Genomic DNA, 20,030 nt, shown 5'->3' on the forward strand with positions numbered 1-20,030 from the left:
TTTTGTAATATTTTTTCACAAACTGAGATTTGATCATAGACAGAACCAGCATTTACCTGTTGCCAAGACGGTAACAAACTTGGATCCGAAATGACCATCAGGAGAAAGTCGGCAAGCATTGGGATGTTTGTTCTGGAAATCTCCTGCTGTGATGCACTCTTCTGCACTTAGAAAATGTGCATCCTAACAGAAAAATAAAACATTAGCATTTAAAATTACTAAACATAAATATAACCCATTTACAAGCCACTGTTAAAATAGTGGATAGTCTCATGCTACAGTATAAACTGGTGAAATTTATCCATTTATTTATGCAGACAGGAAAGACAGCTGAAACCAGTCTCCCACATGTCTCTACAACGTATTTTAACCACTTCTCAGCAAATATGAACCACAAAGATGAAATTCACCATCACCTTCAGTGTGTCAGCACAGCCTCTGGCTTCTGAGGGAAAGTATATGAAGATCACAACCTCAAACCTGCCACAAAGCTGACCATCCACCACACAGGAGTGATTCATGCTCTCCTCTACACAATGAGACCTGGACTACCTCTATCAAGGTAAAGATAAAAACACCACCAACATTAGTTCTCCAAACCCTCCAAGCCTCTAATTCCACTGGCATGGCAGTATCAACTACCTCTCACAGCAACACCAACAGCAAAGCTTTAATTTTCTATTACAAGCTCTGATGGGCATATGTCTTTTGCTCATATGAAACAAGAACTCTTAAAAAGATTCTCCAGGGAAAGATTATCAAGAGGACAGAGACAGCAAATCAATGAGGTTCTCAATGCTTCATAAAATGCAATATTCTAACCAATTCATGGTTAGAGTATCCCTGGTCCACAACCACTCAAAATAGATGAGCAGTAGTCAAGATGGAATCAAAGATTCTTTCATCAACAGCATGCCAAAGTAAAAATGGTAAGAGTGCCTAACCTCCCATACAACTAACCATCCCCTCAAAACCTCTTGTTCTATTTATGAGAGTCTACCCAACTCTTATCAGCTTCAGAACTAGACCAGAAGTAAGTCAGCCTTCACTAGTGAATTTTTACCGATGTTCTGTGGCGAGCACTCTAACTGGATGCATCACTGTCTGGAATGGAGGGGCCAATGCACAGGATTATAAAATGGTGCAGAGGGTTGGAAACTCAATCAGCACCATCATGGGCACTGGCCTCCCCACCATTGAGGACATCTTCAACAGATGATGCCTCAAAAAGGTGGTATCCTTCACTGAGGACCACCATCACCCAGGACATGTCCTTTTCTCATTACTACCATCAGGGAAGAAGTACAGGAACCTGAAGACCAACACTCAGCATTTTAGGACAGCTGTTTCTCCTCACCTTCAGATTGTTGAACAGTGCACAAACACTACCTCACTATTTTGCTCTACTTAATTTTTTTATAATATTTCTTATTGTATATTTTATGTATTGCACTACACTACCACTGCAAAACAAATTTCATGACATATGCCAGAGATAATAAACCCGATTCTGATTCTCTGAGTGAAAAATTAAAAAGCAATTACTGGCAATAATGACCAGGCTATTATCAGCAAATATTCTATGGGGTCTTTATGCCCAAGACGGCACCATGATAAGGAAATTCAAAAGCTCTTTCTAGCCTTTTAGTTTTGTCTTCTTCAAATATTTATGATTTTTTTTTGAAAATTCAATTGTCCGTGCCTCCACTAAGGCTTATGGGAGAGCATACCATACTACAGTAAAACACTTCATTTTACTGTAGTGTTATCTCCATTTCCTTCGTTCATATAACCATATACAATTACAGCACGGAAACAGGCCATCTCGGCCCTCCTAGTCCGTGCCGAACTCTTACCCTATCCTATTCCCACCAACCTGCACTCAGCCCATAACCCTCCATTCCTTTCCTGTCCATATATCTATCCAATTTAACTTTAAATGACAACATAGAACCTGCCTCAACCACTTCTGCTAGAAGCTCATTCCACACAGCTATCACTCTCTGGGTAAAGAAGTTCCCCCTCATGTTACCCCTAAACTTTCTTCCCCCAATTCTCAACCCATGCCCTCTTGTTTGAATCTTCCCCACTCTCAATGGAAATAGTCTAACCACGTCAACTCCATCAATCCCCCTCATAATTTTAAACACCTCCATCAAGTTTCCCCTCAACCTTCTATGCTCCAAAGAATAAAGACCTAATTTGTTCAACCTTTCTCTGTAACTTAGGAGATGAAACCCAGGCAACATTTTAGTAAACCTCCTCTGTACGCTCTCAATTTTATTGACATCCTTCCTATAATTCGGTGACCAGAACTGTACACAATACTCCAAATTTGGCCTTACCAATGCCTTATACAAATTCAACATTACATCCCAACTCCAATACTCTGATTAATAAAGGCCAGCAAACCAAAAGCTTTCTTCACCACCCTATCCACATGAGATTCCATCCTAAGGGAACTATGCAGCATTATTCCTAGATCCCTCTATTCTAAAGCATTCTTTAATGCCCTACCATTTACCATGTATGTCGTATTTTGAATAGTTCTACCAAAATGTAGCACCTCACATTTTTCAGCATTAAACTCCATCTGCCATCTTTCAGCCTGCTCTTCTAACTGTCCTAAATCTCTCTGCAAGTTTTGAAAACCTACCTCATCATCCACAACACCACCTTAGTATCATCTGCATACTTACTAATCCAATTTACCACCCCATCATCTAGATCATCAATATATATTACAAACAACATTGGACCCAGTACAGATCCTTGAGGCACACCGCTACACACCGTCCTCCAATCTGACACACAGTTATCCACCACTACTCTCCAGCGTCTCCCATCTAGCCACTGCTGAATCCATTTTACTACTTCCATATTAATGCCTAACGATTGAACCTTCCTAACTAACCTTCCGTGTGGAACCTTGTCAAAGGCCTTACTGGAGTCCATATAGACAACATCCACCGCTTTATCCTCAACTTTCTTAGTAACCTCATCAAAAAATTCAGTAAGATTTGTCAAACATGACCTTCCATGCACAAATCCATGTTGACTGTTCCTAATCAGACCCTGTCTATCCAGAAAATTATATATACCATCTCTAAGAATACTTTCCATCAATTTACCCACCACTGATGTCAAACTCACAGGCCGATAATTGCCAGGTTTACTCTTAGAACCCTTTTTAAACAATGGAACCACATGAACAATACGCCAATCCTCCAGCACCATTCCCGTTTCTAATGACATTTGAAATATTTCTGTCAGAGCCCCTGTTATTTCTACACTAACTTCCCTCAAAGTCCTAGGGAATATCTTGTCCGGACCTGGAGATTTATCAACTTTTATATTCCTTAAAAGTGTCAGTACTTCCTCTTCTTTAATTGTCATACTTTCCATAACTACCCTACTTGTTTCCTTTACCTTACACAATTCAATATCCTTCTCCTTAGTGAATACCGAAGAAAAGAAATTGTTCAAAATCTCCCCCATCTCTTTTGGCTCCTCACATAGCCGTCCACTCTGATTCTCCAAGGCACCAATTTTATCCCTCACTATCCTTTTGCCACTAACATAACTGTAGAAACCCTTTGGATTTATTTTTACCTTACTTGCCAAAGCAGACTCGTATCTTCTTTTAGCTTTTCTAACTTCTTTCTTAAGATTCTTTTTACATTCTTTATATTCCTCGAGTACCTCATTAACTCCAAGTTCGCCTAAGTAAAATCAATACTAATCCAAGGAAACAGTATTTCTTCCTTTATCGAATCAAAATCAGCAATAAATTGTAAAAACCCTTACATAATGCGATTAACTTATAACGCCCATGGAAACCACGCTATATCTTTCTTCCTCACCTGAAATTCCTCATGTTGCAGAATACAAGGAGTACATTCTGAAACAGTGCCGTTTCCTAATAGGATGCTCCAAGTAATATTAATTGTATCCTAGCCACTGCCACAACAACAAATTTATCACAAACTTGATTACACTTGAACTCCTAGACACCTTTGAATAGATTTCTTTACTCTTTCTCCATAAGCAGCTGTGCTTGCTAGGTCTACAAGTAATATACATCTTTTTGAGTCAAAGACCCAACATGAAAAGTATTTTACTTACACTGTTAAGTTAAATATAATATTAGATCAAAGGAAAGGGGTTATACATGGCCAAAAAAGCAATATGCCCAAGGATTGCTGAATTCTGAGACTGCCTCAGAGGAGGACCAGTACATTGTTACAGTAATACAAGTGAGAAACTTCAAAAGCAATTACAAAAGTTATGTAAAAAAAAAAGGAGAAAAGCTGAAGTTAATGCAGGTCCCTCAAATTGATGCAGGAGAAATTGCATTAAGGAAGTGGCAGAGAAATTTAACAAATATATTTGTTTCTTCAAGAAAGTTAACACAAGAACCTCTTGAAAATAGTGGTCCTGTAAGTCTAGAGTAAGTGTGATTCTCCAAATAGAAAAGGAACACTAGTACTGGAGAAAATAGGACAAGGGAAAACAAGATGATATGGTGTTGATGGACTTTCAGGAAGTGTCACACAAGGAGATTTTTACAGTTTTGAGTTTAATACACTGTTATGGATTCAGGACCAATTAATGGACAAAATCATAAGATAAATGAGCCATTTTCAGTTGAGCCTGTGACCATGAAATATCAGACACTGGTGCTAGGTCACAATCTATCTGAAAGAATTTGATGCGGCAAGTATAAAATATTCAAGTCTGCAGATGATAAAGCTCGACAGCAGTATGGGTTGTGAGAAGGAAACGGAAGTACAACTGGGCTGAGGACGGGGTGCTACTGGGCATGACGAAGATGCACAGTTCCTTTATGATTGCATGGTTACCACTATGAACATGAAATGTAGGTTCCTGGATTGCAACAAATGTCAATCTCATAGGTTGTGTTGAATATGCCCAAAGATTATAAACATCAAGTGTACATTTAAAACACTGCTTCCTGTTTTTGTTTCTTGGTCAATGAACTGCACATCATCACAATTTCATTATTTAAACAGATGGTTCTCAATAATCAAAAATTACATAACTCAGACTGTGGAAAGGTTAAATAACCAAAATAAGGACTTAATCTAACAACAGTTAAGATTTTCATTTGTTAATAACCCAATGAAGTAATTGCCATACTTGTATCAGGTAAAGATTTTGAAAAATTAAAGGAAAAGTTACTTTATATGAGTCATTGGTATTAACGATAAACAAAGAGGACATTTTTGAATGGATATAAATTTATACTGTCAACATTTACAGATCTGTTGTAAAAGGACGCAACAAGATACTTAATTCTCTTTTTAAGTTTGAATATTTTCAATATTTATTGTTGAATTAGATTGACAAGACGTAACAATCAATGTGATAAGACTGAGTAATGGAACCTAAAATATTAGAAATATATGTACTGGGGGCGGGGGAGGGGGGAGAGCAAAATTCCTTGAGTGTAAAGTTCCAATCTACTTTATTTTATAAATCATTCTGAACCTTCACACTTGCTTTAATTCCAACTCTAATGCCACTACGAAATTATTTTGCTTTCATACTTCAAAACTAGGAAGGAATGAGAAGCCTGTATGAAGAAGAGGAACCTGTTAAACACAGATGGTGTCTGCAATTATACTTTAAGTGGCAGCATTTTAAATTTTGGAACACAAAGCCCAAAGAACACAAAAATACTGCTAAATAATTTGAGATGGACATGTAACGACAATAACATGTGCCAGATTCCCCAAATATAAAATACTGAATCCCAGAAGGAAATTCAGAAATTCAGTTCTTCCTGAAGATGAGAAAACTTTCAATTTTGAAGCATGTGAACACCCTGCAAGACATTATGATTAAGTATGAGTATTTTCACGATCCTACACAAGATTCCTTACTTTATTCCTGATGAATTTGACTGTGCCTTTCCTTGTGTCCTCTGATAGAAGGTCTGTGAATATCCAACCAACCTGAAACAAGATGATGCAGTAAGCCAAATGCACCTAAATAATTAGTGAGCTTCAAACGTTTTTATGTTTCCTTGGCACTACCTTCAGATGATGCTCTGGAAAACTTAATTGAATTATGAAGTTCTCTAGTGCCATTTTGTTTCCAGTCAAAATGTTCTTGCAAACACCCTAAAGTTAGCAGTGCCAAGTTTACTTATTCAGCTTCAATTCCCATAACATGGGATAAAAGCTTCACAAATCAACCTTACAACAAAATTTGTTACTAATGCTTGCAAATTGGTGTAAACAGTTTTTTGGTCAGAACTTCCATAAAGTTTAGCTATTCTTTTTTAAATGATGCTTGAATATTTTCAATATTTATTGTTGTATTTGATTAACAGGACGTAACAATTAATGTGATAAGATTTAATAATAGAACCTAAAGTACGGAATTGCAACTACTGTTCCATTGACGCACTAGATCAGTTATCAAGCAAGAGGAAAAACTGTAGCAGGAAGAGGAGAAAATGGTAGCAACAATTTTTAATGCAGTAAAATTTTTGAAGGTACTTCATTAGAGCATTCATCTCTCATTGAGTTTCATAAAATTAGACCAGAGCAGCTAAAAGCTTAGCCAAAGCAAACTACAAAGCCAAGAATGGATCCACCATATGTACACATTCGTTTTCTTAGTTTAGAGTTTCAACTTAAGCATGTTCATACAAATTGCTCCTTCCCTCACCCAATATTCTACTTTTGCCAACCAAATAATTTGTCACACACCACAGCATCGCAGTGACACTCTTATCTTATCACACAATCCCATATACAGGTTGATGTTTGGCACACGTCACTAAGTGGTTGTTATTCAGAAAATGCTTCTTCTTAAATTCAGGAATACAGCAGTGGCTGAACTTAAGAATATTTGTTCTATTCACACAGGTCTGGAAGTTAAATAAACTATTTTCCACTCATCCAAAAGTCTTACATTGCGCTGTCCAAAACAGCTGGAAACAATTACTTACATTTACTGTAAAGCAATGCTCCACATCTGCTTATTGTTAATAAAAGAAAAACAATACAGGCTTCAAATATTGGAAAAAAGTTCCATGCTGAAGTACTTCAATGTTCAGGTTACATTTTTTTTTTTAAAGTGCAATTTTAAAAAATTTGATAAAAATCGCAATGCCACTTGACTTTTTGACGGGAGCAAGAGATTATTTTTGGTAGAATTAAGGTATGGCATGAATTAAAGTTCACTTAGACTTAAATAGATAAGCTTAAATTGACAAATTCAAATTTTCTCTTCCACATTTAGTGACCAGGTGCTCAAACTTCACTCGTACTTCACCAAAAAATCCCTCATGGTGTGTGTGAGAGAGAGTGCCTGTGCAGTACCAGCATAACTGTGATAGCAACACCCAGCATTACCTTCCCTCCACTCCCTTCACCCAATTCCTGCATTCAACTGCTCGCATGTGGAGACCAGATGCTATCATCCTATTTGCTCTTCAAAGCTGCAAGAGCTGACAGCCGTATTGTTAGAAAAGACCAGATATGACTCACCTTCCTCAATCCAAGTTTAGCAGCAATTTCATCTACAACTTCAGCTTTAGGATCCTCCAAAAGTTCTAGGCTATTTGCTGTACCAACCTACACAAAAATACAAAAACAAACTAGACTCAGAGGCAAGCTCACCAGATGTGGAAGATGGAAAAATTAATTCTTTTCTAAATTGAACTTAGTTCGACACAAATGCTATCAACATAAAGGACAAACTAGCCACCTATCTATTATCTTACCCAGTATTTTAGTTAAATTTACTATAATTTAATTCATAGAGTAATTAACAGCACAATTTAAAATTCAATCACATGGTTTTCAACAATGAGGCCAAATTAATCTAAAGGTTGGAGAATCATAGAATACTGAATCCACTTCAAATTTATTTTCCTGAAGGTTACTTAACAATTTAGAAAGGAGTAAAATCAAGGTTACCTAACAGAGAGATACCCAAATCCTTTCATTAAAAACTACCTATAAAAACAGAGAAAAGGTTTTTAAAAAGGATTGGGCAGCACCAAAATTATGATAGTGATGTTCTAGAAATGATCTCCTTTCAATTGGAAAACAAACCAATCTAAGACATGCATCTGACCTGATAATCAAGTGAGAATGCAACCCTCAGGTTATCAGGGTATCTTGGATTCCAAGGCCAAAAATTGATTACCATAATCAATGGCATTCCTTCAGTACAGATTACTTGAAGGATCTTACAGATGAAAGGAAATGTGCAGAGAAATCCATTTCCCCGCTAGGCCCTGGCTTTGGAACAGGAGTTAGTAATCAGTACATTGACAGGTCAGTTTCTGTATAGTTCTAGTTCATGAACATTTACAAGACCACCATGAAATGGATCATTTCACTCACATCAATAGCTCAACTAAAAGTTTAGTCGAATCCACTGTTTTTTTTTCTTGTTAACTAATGGGCTAAGAATAATTCACCACTTAACTTTAATGCCAAGGTGTAAATTTCACTTTCTACGTGGAATACCACAGATTACACCCCATTCTCTACAATTTCAGAGCAACTAGTTTAAAAGTCATAAGAAACAGCATTTCCTTGTACTAGAAATGACATAGGGCCATCTAGTGGATTTATTGAACAAATAGAACGATGAGTATTTTGTTGGTAGTAATGGCTACAGAAAAATCCTGATTATAGTTCCCTTCTACAATGAGCAGTTACCTCTGGTACTTAAGAATTCATAACAGACAGTTTTGCATTCAGCATAAATTAACATTTCAATCAGAAAGCACTTTAAAAAATTATTTTCTTCTCAAGCTTCCTATCTTAGGAACTCCAGAGAACCAAACCCAAATTAAATAAGAATCAGGCACATCAGATAAACTTGTGCCAGATTGTAAAATATAGCATGCACAAAGTGGGCAATCCACTCATTCTCATTTCCCAAATTACAGAAACTTGTGCTATTTTTCCTGCATTCTCTTTCATTTTCCATTAGGGAAGAGCAGATTATTAGGAAAGCGTGTATTTTTCCCTTCTTTTTCCCCCTGTATTTCAATCTACTCTATTTGAAATATTGTGCACGACGAGGAATATTGTTGACACAAAAATGAAGTGCATAAAAAACTCCTACATGTTAAATAAGTTATCTATCTTTTCAAGTTGAATAATAGAGATCTCTGACCTGTGGGGGCTCATAAATGGCAGCAACCTCAGCTCGAATACCTAGAGGAATGTCTGTGTGTTCAGTATAACGACCATAAAGGAATCCTAGCCTCTGGTTCCCCGTTTGACGCCAAAAGTTGAGGAATCGGTCTGCAATTGTGTGGTTCTCAAACATGATGTTATCCACATGCCTGTATTTCTGTTCAAAATGTAAATACATTTTACATTTAGTTATTAAGACTATTAGCAATCCACATTCATGCTTATTTCAAACAGTACAAACATTCTATAGAAAAATCATAATGTGCTTTCATTATCTTCAAATCACTTTAGTTGCAATTTTCTTTAAAGGAAAGGAGGTGCAAAAGTAACTTCTTATGAAAAATATTTAGGATTAGTGAATAATTTGGATTCAGAATCTATTTGTACAACATAGACTCATCCTGTATGGACTGCCTTGTGTACAAATGCATTAGTCTTCTGAATATAGTATTAAAAGATTCAAAATAAAGCCTTATTGAAAAAGGACAAAGATCTTAAAAGTAGATTTAGGTCAAATAGGAATTAACAGAAGGAAAACATGCAAACAGGGGAAAGCCTAAACACAAGAGAAGCTGCAGGTGCTGGACACCTTGAAGCAACACACCAAAATGCTATAGGACCTCAGCAAGTCAGACAGCATCTATGGGGAGATTAAATAGTCAACATTTTGGGCTGAGACCAGAAAACCTGATCAGAGGCCAGCTAAAATTTAAGGCAAAAATTGATAGCTTCTCCTTTGTAAGGCAAGATGATCAAAGAAAATAACACAAATAAAAATGCGATACAACAAACACCAAGATAAAATAGAATGATTGAGCAGGGTAGAAGAGTTGAATGGCATATTTCATTAGCTATATTTATTCAAATTATATCAGGTTTTATAGATGATTGTCATTAGAGTTGCAGTAACCCAGTAGTGGTCCATGGGATGGGGCTGAAGGTAACAATACAGTAAGAAACAAGTAAAGATAGAATTGAGCTTTAGCTAGGATCCTTCAGCGATAGTTTCATTCCCCTCCCTATTGACAAAAAGCATATTCAAACTCGCATGACTGTTTTGGCTCCTGGTAAATCTCCTCTGGTGCAACAACTACTTGACAATAAACTTGACCCAACTGCTGCGGCCAGCGCTTCCTATTTTTAACTTCTCTGATTCCACCTTTCCTTTCACTAGGTTTGCAGACTTGACTAGTTGAAATCAAGTTTCCGGCACTCCTCCAAATACAATTTTCTGCACCTGAGTTTGAACCCTATTCCATCTCTGCAATCATGCACTTCTCTTCCTCTGCCCCAAGCTCAGGAATACCCTTTCTGATAACTCTGCTTTTATCTCACTCTTCTCGTGCAGGGCACGAACTTAATAGTGGAGCATTTCAACCAAACAGATTATTTGTCCTCATATCACCCAAACATTGAGTGATTTGGGATGTTTTCATGTTAAATTTATAATATAACTCGCAGGTGTTATTTTGTAAAGCAAAGTTTAAAGATTAGCTTTATTTGTCACATGTACATCAAAAATCAAACCATACAATGAAGTGTGTTTTTTTGTGTCAACAACCAACAGAGTCCAAGGATGTGCTGGGGAGAATCCTCACGTATCACCAACTACCTGCACCAATAAAGCAAGCCCACAACTCAGTAACCGCAACCAGTATGTCTTTCGAACGTGGGAGGAAACCAGAGTACGTGGACAAAACTCGCACATTCAATGGGAGAACCGATGAACTTCATATAGACAGTGGCGGGAATTGAACCGATTGTTGACTCTGTAAAGCGCTGTGCTAACTGCTATGCGACCATGCCGCCCAGATATCAAACAAAATTTCACACGCCACAACGCAACTAGACAAGTAGTCAGTAACCAGGCTTCAGTGAGTGCAATGAAGGTGAACAAAAGATTAACAAATAGATGTGGGAAGGAATTCGATATCTTAGTATATAGGTAACTAAAGTCATAACCATCAAAAAACAAAGAGGCCTAAGATAAAGCAGCATAATGATGAGGATTCAATATTTCTTCCTCATGAATATGAAGTGGAGAATTAAGAACATTAGAACAGATTTAGACCATTAGACTACCATTCAAGTCCCAAACAGTCCTTCTATTATTATATCCAGAATTCCAAGTGCAACAGCCTCCATTATCAATGACACCTGATGCAGATTGGGGGACCATTTTGTTGAGAACCTTTGCTCTGCCCATCGCAAAAAGGCAGGCTCTCTGGACAGCTACCCATTTCAATTTGAATTCCCGTTCTGACATGTCCATCCATGGCTTCTTCTACTGCCACAAGGCTAAACTCAGGTCAGAGAAGCAATAGCCCATTCCATCTGGGTGCACATGGAATTTCTACCCCCATCTCCTTATCTCTCTCTTCACTTCCCATTCTGATTACCTTCTCTTCTCCTCATCTGTCCTCGCTTATTAGATTCCTTCTTCTTCAGTCCTTTACCTCTTCCACCTCTTTCCCAGCTTCTTACTTCACTCCTGCTCCCTTCTCACCTGGTCCAACCTATCACATGTCAACTTGTACTCCTTCCCTTCCCCAACCTTCTTAATCATGCTATTGTTAATTAATTTATAATTAATTATAATTAAATAAATTATGCTATTGTTAATTAATTTCAAGTAATCATACTTTGAAAGTATGAATTACCTAATCATTTAGCCAACATTCTACTTCCATTAAAAACAGGCAATCTGGTTTGAAACTTTTTAAACACTTTCTTTATAAAGAAGCCACATGAGAGAAAAGCAAATTGACAAAAAAATTGTCATACTTAGACACCAATCAGGCAAAAAGTATTCTAAAAGGCTAATTGTTCAGTGTCATGCCATTTGAATTTGCACTAGAATATTAATTCTATTCTTGTTACTTAATACACCTGATCAACATTGTTTCAAATGTGCTTTCAACCATCTCCAAAATATCTAACACTCAACATAAAGAGATTTACGAATCCATACTTGCCTGTCTGTTGAGTGTTATGGCACTGGGTTGGCACTTTGTACAAATTCCATCAGGCCACGGGGGATGCCCTTCACAACCAGATTTGATTTTGCAGCTTATATTCTCCAAAGCAACAAACTTGCCTCTGAGAAGAATGAGAATCTAAATTAAACCTTTCAACTTTTCTGCAAGGCTGGGTAAATCCAGAAACACAAACCCTGGCGGAACACTAAATACTAATTGAAACAGTATAATTAGCAATGCAAATCATTAAATTAATTTTCACCAAAATAACCCCTGAAATAATACATGAATTAATTCCAAATAATAGGGAGGATCTTGTGGAGACATACCAAGTCATGAATTTCAGCATGGGAAATTAAAAAGCAGATTTTCTGGATCAAGACAAACCGTACACAGAGATCTATGTGTACTAGTGCATTAATCATAAGATAGCAGGTCTAACAAATAGTTATGGTGGCAAACATCATGTTGACCTTTATTATAAAGGTATTGGAGTTTAAGAATAGGGTGGTTTTATTATAGGCAAGGTCACACCTTGAATACTGCTCACAGTTTTCGTCCTATTATCTATACAAACAATTTAATAGCATTGAAGGCATTTCACAATAAAATCAACCGACCAAATGCTGGGATGAGAAGGTTACCTATCAAGAGAGACTCGACAGATTGTGTTCGTATTGTTCATAAGAAGGAGGGAAGACCGTATTCAAACATAATACAATCCAAAAGAAGCTTGACAGGGTAGATGTTGACAAGTTTCCACTAGGGAGTCAAGAACAAGGGGACAGAGTTACAAGGCGCTGAGTAATTAAAGCTGAGGTGCACAGAAATGTCTTTCCTCAGTGGGTAAGGAATCTTTGGAATTCTGTGCTTCCCAAAGGTGCTGGATGCCAGATCGATAGATATATTTAAGGTAAAGAAAGATAAATATTTGACAGATCCAAAGTTAATAGTTAAGAATTGAGGATAGCAGAGATTAGCCTGATTATATCAATCAGTAGAGCAGGCTTACTATTTTCTTGTGTTAACCTTATGGTTACATGGTCGGCAAAACATTGTCGGCAAAACATTGTGGGCCAAAGGGCCTGTAATGTGCTGTAAGTTTCCACGTTCTATGCTCTATGTTATGATACTACAATAAAAAAATTTTAAAGATTACATCTTTTTATTTTGCAAGACACATCTTGTCAAACGATCTGAGAATCCCAAATTGTTTTAGGCAAAGAACTAATACCTGGTTACTTTAATAATGCATACAAATTAAGCTTGTTGCTATGGTGCTTAAGGAACTGGTAAGCCAGACATCTATTTTGTTCAGTGGCAACACTGGGAAAGTCTACATTAGAATTTAAAGGTACAAAAAAATCCACTAAAATTTAACATCAAGTCTAAGTATAAATATTAAGTGGATTTGAAAATACAGCAACTGATTCTCACCAAGTAGCCTATAGTGGATTTGTTGATCAAGTGGTGTGATAGAGGCAAAATATATTGTCTCAATGAAACTACACTTTCAGAGATAAATAAACTAACACAATTTGGCTAGTGATAAACTAAAACTTAAAAGTACCTGATCAAACCTGGAAGTGTACAACATTGCAAATTTTACAATTCTGTTTTCAACATAAATGGAATGTGGAGAGTACGTTTTTATGTCTGGAGTTTTGTGATGATTTTAGACCCTATATCCAAAAAAAAAAAGCACTAGCAATGGAGAGGGTCCAGAGGAAGTTTATAATATTGATCCCTGGAATGAAAAAGTTAATGTTTAATGGCTCTGTGCCTATTCTCACCGGAGTTCAGAAAAATGGGGTGGCTGGGGCGGGGGGGGGGGGGGGGGGGGGGAGAAGAGTGGAACCTATAAAATATTGCAAGGCCTAGATAAGAGTGGACACAGAGAAGGTTTCTAACAGTGACAGAGTCTAGGACAAGAGGGCACAGCTTCAGAATAGAAGGTTGTCCCTTTAGCACAGATATGAAAAGGAATTTCTTTAGCCAGTGGGCAAACCCGTGCAATTTGTTGCCACAGACAACCTTGGAGGCCAAGTCACTGAGTATATTTAAAGTAGAGGATGATTAGTCTCAAAGGGTAAGGGCATCAAAGGTTATGGGGAGTCAGCAAGAGAATAGGATTAAGGGGAAATTACCTCAGCTATGATCGAACGGCAGATGGACTGAATGGCCTAATCTGCTTTTGTGGCTTACGGTTAAATAACATGCAATACATAAGTAGAAGTCAAAACCTTAACACACATCTTTGCGAAGGACAATAGCATGTTAAAGAATTGATGCTTTGAGATTCAGAGTACATCGAATGAACTCTTCTCGAGCTTCCAGTTGGGTACAGGTATCAATTATAACTGACATTTTGATGACAAATTCCAACATCTTCATCAGGGAGAAGAGTTTATTCATCATATACACTGGGAAAGCATTAAATTCTTTTTCAGAGTTGATTGGTTTAAATTTCTCTGTATTTCCCACTTCTCGGAAGCATAACTCAAAACACAAGGGAAATAAATTTCTATGTTCTAATGGAATTTAGCAATAAATCAGCAGTCTACAGGAAATCTAGAGTACTACTACAGCCTTCATTTTAAGTATCGTGGAATAAAGGCTTCAAGTTAAACCATATGTAGTAAACAGAATAAACTAGTTCTGTGCTGCCACATACATGCAGTAACTGAGAAAACACATACATAGCAGTCTCAGCTCTCAAATTACATGGAAAGTTCAAAGCATCCTCTAGAGGCATTGAGTTTGGAGGTGACTTTTACCAATATTTCTTTCATGACTATTACTATGTACGGTTGCCTTTGGGACTACAGGAGAGAGAAAAAACAATGCAAGGCATATAAATTATAATGCATCCCAACTTAATCTTCAGGTTTGGATCAAAGTATCCAGCATTTGCAGAAAATTTCACTAGAATAATTAAATGCAAGTGATCTATTGATTTTCAAGATGCTAGACATATATCCATTTCATATCCAAACATTATTATAGCCATCACAATTCCCTCAGATGATATCATCTATTTTGCTGTATACTTTATCACAACCCTATAGCAATTCTAACAAACAAGCCTGTGACATGAACTGCAAGCTGCAGAACTGGTTTTGGAAAATAATTACACATTTCCAAAAAGCACACCACAAGAATACTTACTTATCAGCACCACCAGTAAGCTTCCGGATGTATGCATGAAAAGACATGTGCTTAACAGGTGGGTCTAGATGATTGAGATAGTCTTCATCAAAAGGCTGAAAAATATAAAGTAGACCAATACAACTACACTGTTTGCATTAATTTTGTTTATACACATAATCAGTCCATGGACACAAATAAAATCAAATGTGATTAATCCAGGTGGGGATGATTTCAAATGAACACACATCTAGTTTTGCTATTAATATGAGTTAACTGCAGATGCATGAATTTCTATCTGATATTCACATAACAAAAATAAAACCATCTATTTACTACTCATACTATAAAATACATCTCCTGGATTTAAGGAAATAATCCTATCTTTGATTCTAGCTTTTCTAATTACCTTTGTTCCCTATTCAGAATTATTATAGAAATAGGAAATTGCAACATATTCCTGGAATCATACTTCAGGCAAACGACCTAGTATCGCTCTAGGCACTGAAATCAGCCCCAGCAACTTGTTCTCCATTGGAACTACATAACAAACATCTGGGGGTGGCACCTAAATTGAGAGAGGCATCCTTAAGACTAATGCAACAGCTTGCCATGGTCATTTACACAGAATCAATTCTTGCCACCCTAATACTTTACTCCAGTATCACAATTCCAAGAAATGACCTTTTTGAAAGACAGGACAGGCCTACCAGAGGTAATGCCTCAAATGGTACTGAGGCAGGAAGGAGTAGCCTTGAGAGTCTTCAATATTAATAACAGACCACTTGAAATGACATCAAGTCAAATATGAGTAAGGATGCATCCTCCTGTTATCATCTACCACTTTGCCACAGCTGATGAATCAGTGCTTCTTCATGCTTGTACAACATTTGAAAGATACACTGAACACTGTAGTTGGGAGTATTGAGAGCAGTTTTGGGCCATTATCTAAGGAGGATGTGCTGGCATTGGAGAGAATCCAGAGGAGGTTAACGAGAATAACAATGAAAGGGTTGATGTACGATGAATTTTTGATAGCTCTGGGCCTGTACTCACTGGAATTTGGAAAAATGAGGGGGTACCTCACTGAAATCTATCCAATATTGAAAGGCCTAGTTACAGTGAATATAGAGAGGGTGTCTCCTATAATGGGGGAGACATGGACCAGAGGCCACAGTCTCAGAAAAGAGGGATGACCCTTTAGAACAGAGATGAGGAAGAATTTCTGTAGCCAGCGGGTGGTCAGTCTGTGGAATTTATTGCCACAGACGGCTGTGGAGGCCAAGTTATTGGATATATTTTAAAGTGGAGGTTGATAGGTTCTTGATTAATAATAGCATCAAAGGCGATGGGGAGATGGCATGAGAAACAGGTTGAGAGGAATAATAAGTCAGCCATGTTGGAATGGTGGAGCAGTCTCATTGAGCCAAACAACCTAATTCTGCTCCTTTGTCTTACAGTCTTAATTACTTCTAAAATTAGTTTTAGTACTTGTGGATTTTAATTCTACCATTTATTTCAAAACACACATAAAAGTTGCTGGTGAACGCAGCAGGCCAGGCAGCATCTCTAGGAAGAGGTGCAGTCGACATTTCAGGCCGAGACCCTTCGTCAGGACTAACTGAAGGAAGAGTGAGTAAGGGATTTGAAGAAAAAAAAGGCAGTTAGCAATAAAGAGATCCAGAGCAGGCAGAAGACCAGAGTGGGGTGTCAATGAAGAAGAGGAGGGTTTACTTCAAAATGTAGTTTTGTTAAAATAAAGGTCTGATTGTTTTGTTTGCACTTTAATCTTAAGTACACATCTTAACTTATTTGTTGCAGTCACTGAAACATTTACACACAAAAATTATAATTGCACTTGTTCCCCCCCCCACGTTTGCCATCTGACAATACTTCAATGTGACTGGCTGTTCAGCAAGCTTGATATCACTGGGTGCCTGAGAATAGCCTTGAAGGGACACCTGGCACAAAACAACATTAGAAAAACGGAAGCCATATCACAGACCACCAGATGTTTGCGGACAACTGAAGTTAGAATCAAGGCCACCCAATCAATTTTATACTGATCACTTCCTAGCATAATAAAACTTGCAAAGAAGGCAGCATGGACTTGATGGAATTTGAAGGCAAAGAAAAGCTGTTAAGCCTTTGAGATTAGATTGTTAGAACATCTGTGGATGGATAGTGGTAATAGAGGGAAGAGACTTGCAGCATCACAATATTTTTCCTCTTTTCTGAGCCTACTGTGCGTTATCAGTACTTCAGGTTATAATATCAGACACCCAGCAACTACCTTGCCCACCACTATAAAACTGGCCTTATTTTCATTTGCTGATATGCATTCTTCTGTCCTTCCCTTGCATTTAAACTATCTACAAGTTTTCATTTTGTGTAAGTACTAAATAGAAAAAAAATTAGTTTATCATGCCGTATTTTGATTCTATACTTCCTCATATTTCCTTCCAGTGTCTTCCCATAGAGTTTCTTTTGTTAAATGTTGCACTCAAAGCATGCAAAGCTATTTTTGTCTTGGGTTTCTGACCAATTGTATCATTTCCTATATTTTATTTTATATCTCCCTTTACACTAACCTCCTTGGCAATTCACACCCACCTCTAATTCACCCATTTCTTGGCCCCATTTTTGCTTTCATTTTCAAAAACTTTTGACAGTGTTCACAGCAAAGGGATTTAAAAGCTAATGCAATCTTTTTTGTAGACAAAGGCTAATGAACATTTTATACAGATTAATAACAAAGGTTGATAAATACAGATTAATAAACCATTATACCTTACTTTTATGTGGAATGAAAAGAAACAAAACTAAAATAACAAGGGTTGTTAACAATACAAGCAACAATAAGGGTATTTTGCTTAAAAAAGCAAAAAGTACCTGAACGAAAAAAAATGTGAATTGCAAATTAAATCTTATCAGTCTCTTGGCAGGTACAGTAGCCTAGAATGCATTAACAGCTTACTGAATTATATATCAAAATCAATTGTTCACTAAATTCCATTATCACAAACTACACGACTAATATGATGACATCAACAACCCCAAGAGGGGGATTGATTTTTGTTCAAACTGACAGCATTAGTGTGTACAGTACTCTCCCAGAAATAAATCGATTTGAGAAGTAGACAGATAAGTGCATGCTAACTAAAAAAAAACAAAAGCAGAAAGTACACAGTCCTGTAAAGAGTTTTACAACTGTTTTGCTAGCACAAAAATCACAGGAAAAAAAATTGGTACAGTGCGAATAAGTCTGTAGACTTAATAACCAAATATAGAATATCCAATCTCCTTTCCGAAGGGACATTATATATCTCAATTCCAAGTTAAGATATTGTCATGACACCAAGTAATATTTTCCCTACCAGTGAAAATAGATACAAATTCAAAATTACATTAAAGGAAAACATCTTCTGTAAGAAGCCACATTTAATTTTTTTTAAGCTTCTATGCATTTCAATATGGATTGAGAACTCAATAGGCTTATTGCATAGTTGAACAAGAACTAGTTAGTTTGGGGTTGGGGGTATTTATTGGAAAATGCAGAGACCTTATTATTTAAGCAGAACAAGGTTAAATTAATTTAAAATGCTCATATCTGTACTACATAAATTAATGCTCTTTAAGATCAAAAATATTAGGACAATCAACATCTAACACTTTCAGTGGAATTACAGCAACAGTCTACAGGCATAAATTCCCCTCAATTGTTTGCTCAAAGATATTTCACAAATACACATTTAATATTAACACACCAGGAGGAGTTAAGGTACCACGCAGTCTGAAATGTTCTTGCAATATAGCAATGCCAAAGGCATCTCACACTGTTTCAATTCATATATTCAATATAGGTTTCTAAACCGAATGACTGAAAAGATTTCCTTACCTCTAACGGTACACAGTGAACACATTTACCAAGTGGACCATGTCGACACCTATGAAAAACATAAATAAAAACGCTAACAGAGCCCCTCGGGTAGAGTTTGATTTGTGTAAAACTCCATTAAAATTTCCACAGAGAACGAACGTACCATCTTCACAGTTTAGTTCTGGGATACAAATATTGGCTGAATTCCTTTGCACAGATTAAATAGCCCATTGGAGTTATGAATAGGGCAGATTACATTAGCCAATGGTGTCATTTATCAGCTGATCTGATCATTATCCAACAGCCTTATTGTATGAGGATTTGTATTGGGGATGGCGAGAGGTTGTAGTTACAATAGTTGTAAGGGATACAATAGCAAACTCAGTCAGAATCCTGGGCCATTGAGTCATCAATGCAACCTTGAATGGACCCAAATGGTATGTGAAAGTTAAGTTCAAGGAATAAAAATACATCACAATAACACCACCACAAAATCACCAGATCATCATTAATAGCCACCTGATCCATTAACATCCTTGAAGGAGGCAAACATGCTGGCCTTGTCTAGTTTAGACCATATGTGACTCAAAATTCACATTTAACTGGTTCCTCAAGTCAGCAGCAATTATGGACTATTAAGCGCTGACATTGCCACAACATAAACAATCCATGAACAAAACATAAATAAGAGTGATGTTCAATTCATCCTAATTCATAAGATTTAAACATGTTAGACTCCAAAATGGAATAAATTAGCACCCAAGTCTTTGTCTCTTTTTCTTGTGCAAAAGCCACATTTTCACAATTGGTTAAAAAAAGCATGGCAAAATT

The 20,030-nt window shown here is 36.9% G+C and overlaps 1 protein-coding gene across 3 annotated transcripts in view; it reads right to left on the minus strand.

Annotated features, from left to right (window-relative positions):
* nploc4 (NPL4 homolog, ubiquitin recognition factor) overlaps positions 1-20,030 on the minus strand; it is a 50,860-nt gene that overhangs the window by 17,647 nt on the left and 13,183 nt on the right. For all 3 annotated transcript variants that reach the window (XM_072242697.1, XM_072242696.1, XM_072242698.1), the window contains exons 5-11: positions 19,218-19,266; positions 15,341-15,435; positions 12,170-12,293; positions 9,172-9,351; positions 7,524-7,610; positions 5,907-5,978; positions 57-183 (exon numbers count right to left, since the gene is read on the minus strand). In XM_072242697.1, coding sequence (XP_072098798.1) covers positions 57-183; positions 5,907-5,978; positions 7,524-7,610; positions 9,172-9,351; positions 12,170-12,293; positions 15,341-15,435; positions 19,218-19,266 — 734 coding nt within the window. The remainder of the gene's footprint in view (positions 1-56; positions 184-5,906; positions 5,979-7,523; positions 7,611-9,171; positions 9,352-12,169; positions 12,294-15,340; positions 15,436-19,217; positions 19,267-20,030) is intronic.

Source organism: Mobula birostris, chromosome 24 (assembly GCF_030028105.1).
Source record: "Mobula birostris isolate sMobBir1 chromosome 24, sMobBir1.hap1, whole genome shotgun sequence".
NCBI lineage: Eukaryota > Metazoa > Chordata > Chondrichthyes > Myliobatiformes > Myliobatidae > Mobula > Mobula birostris.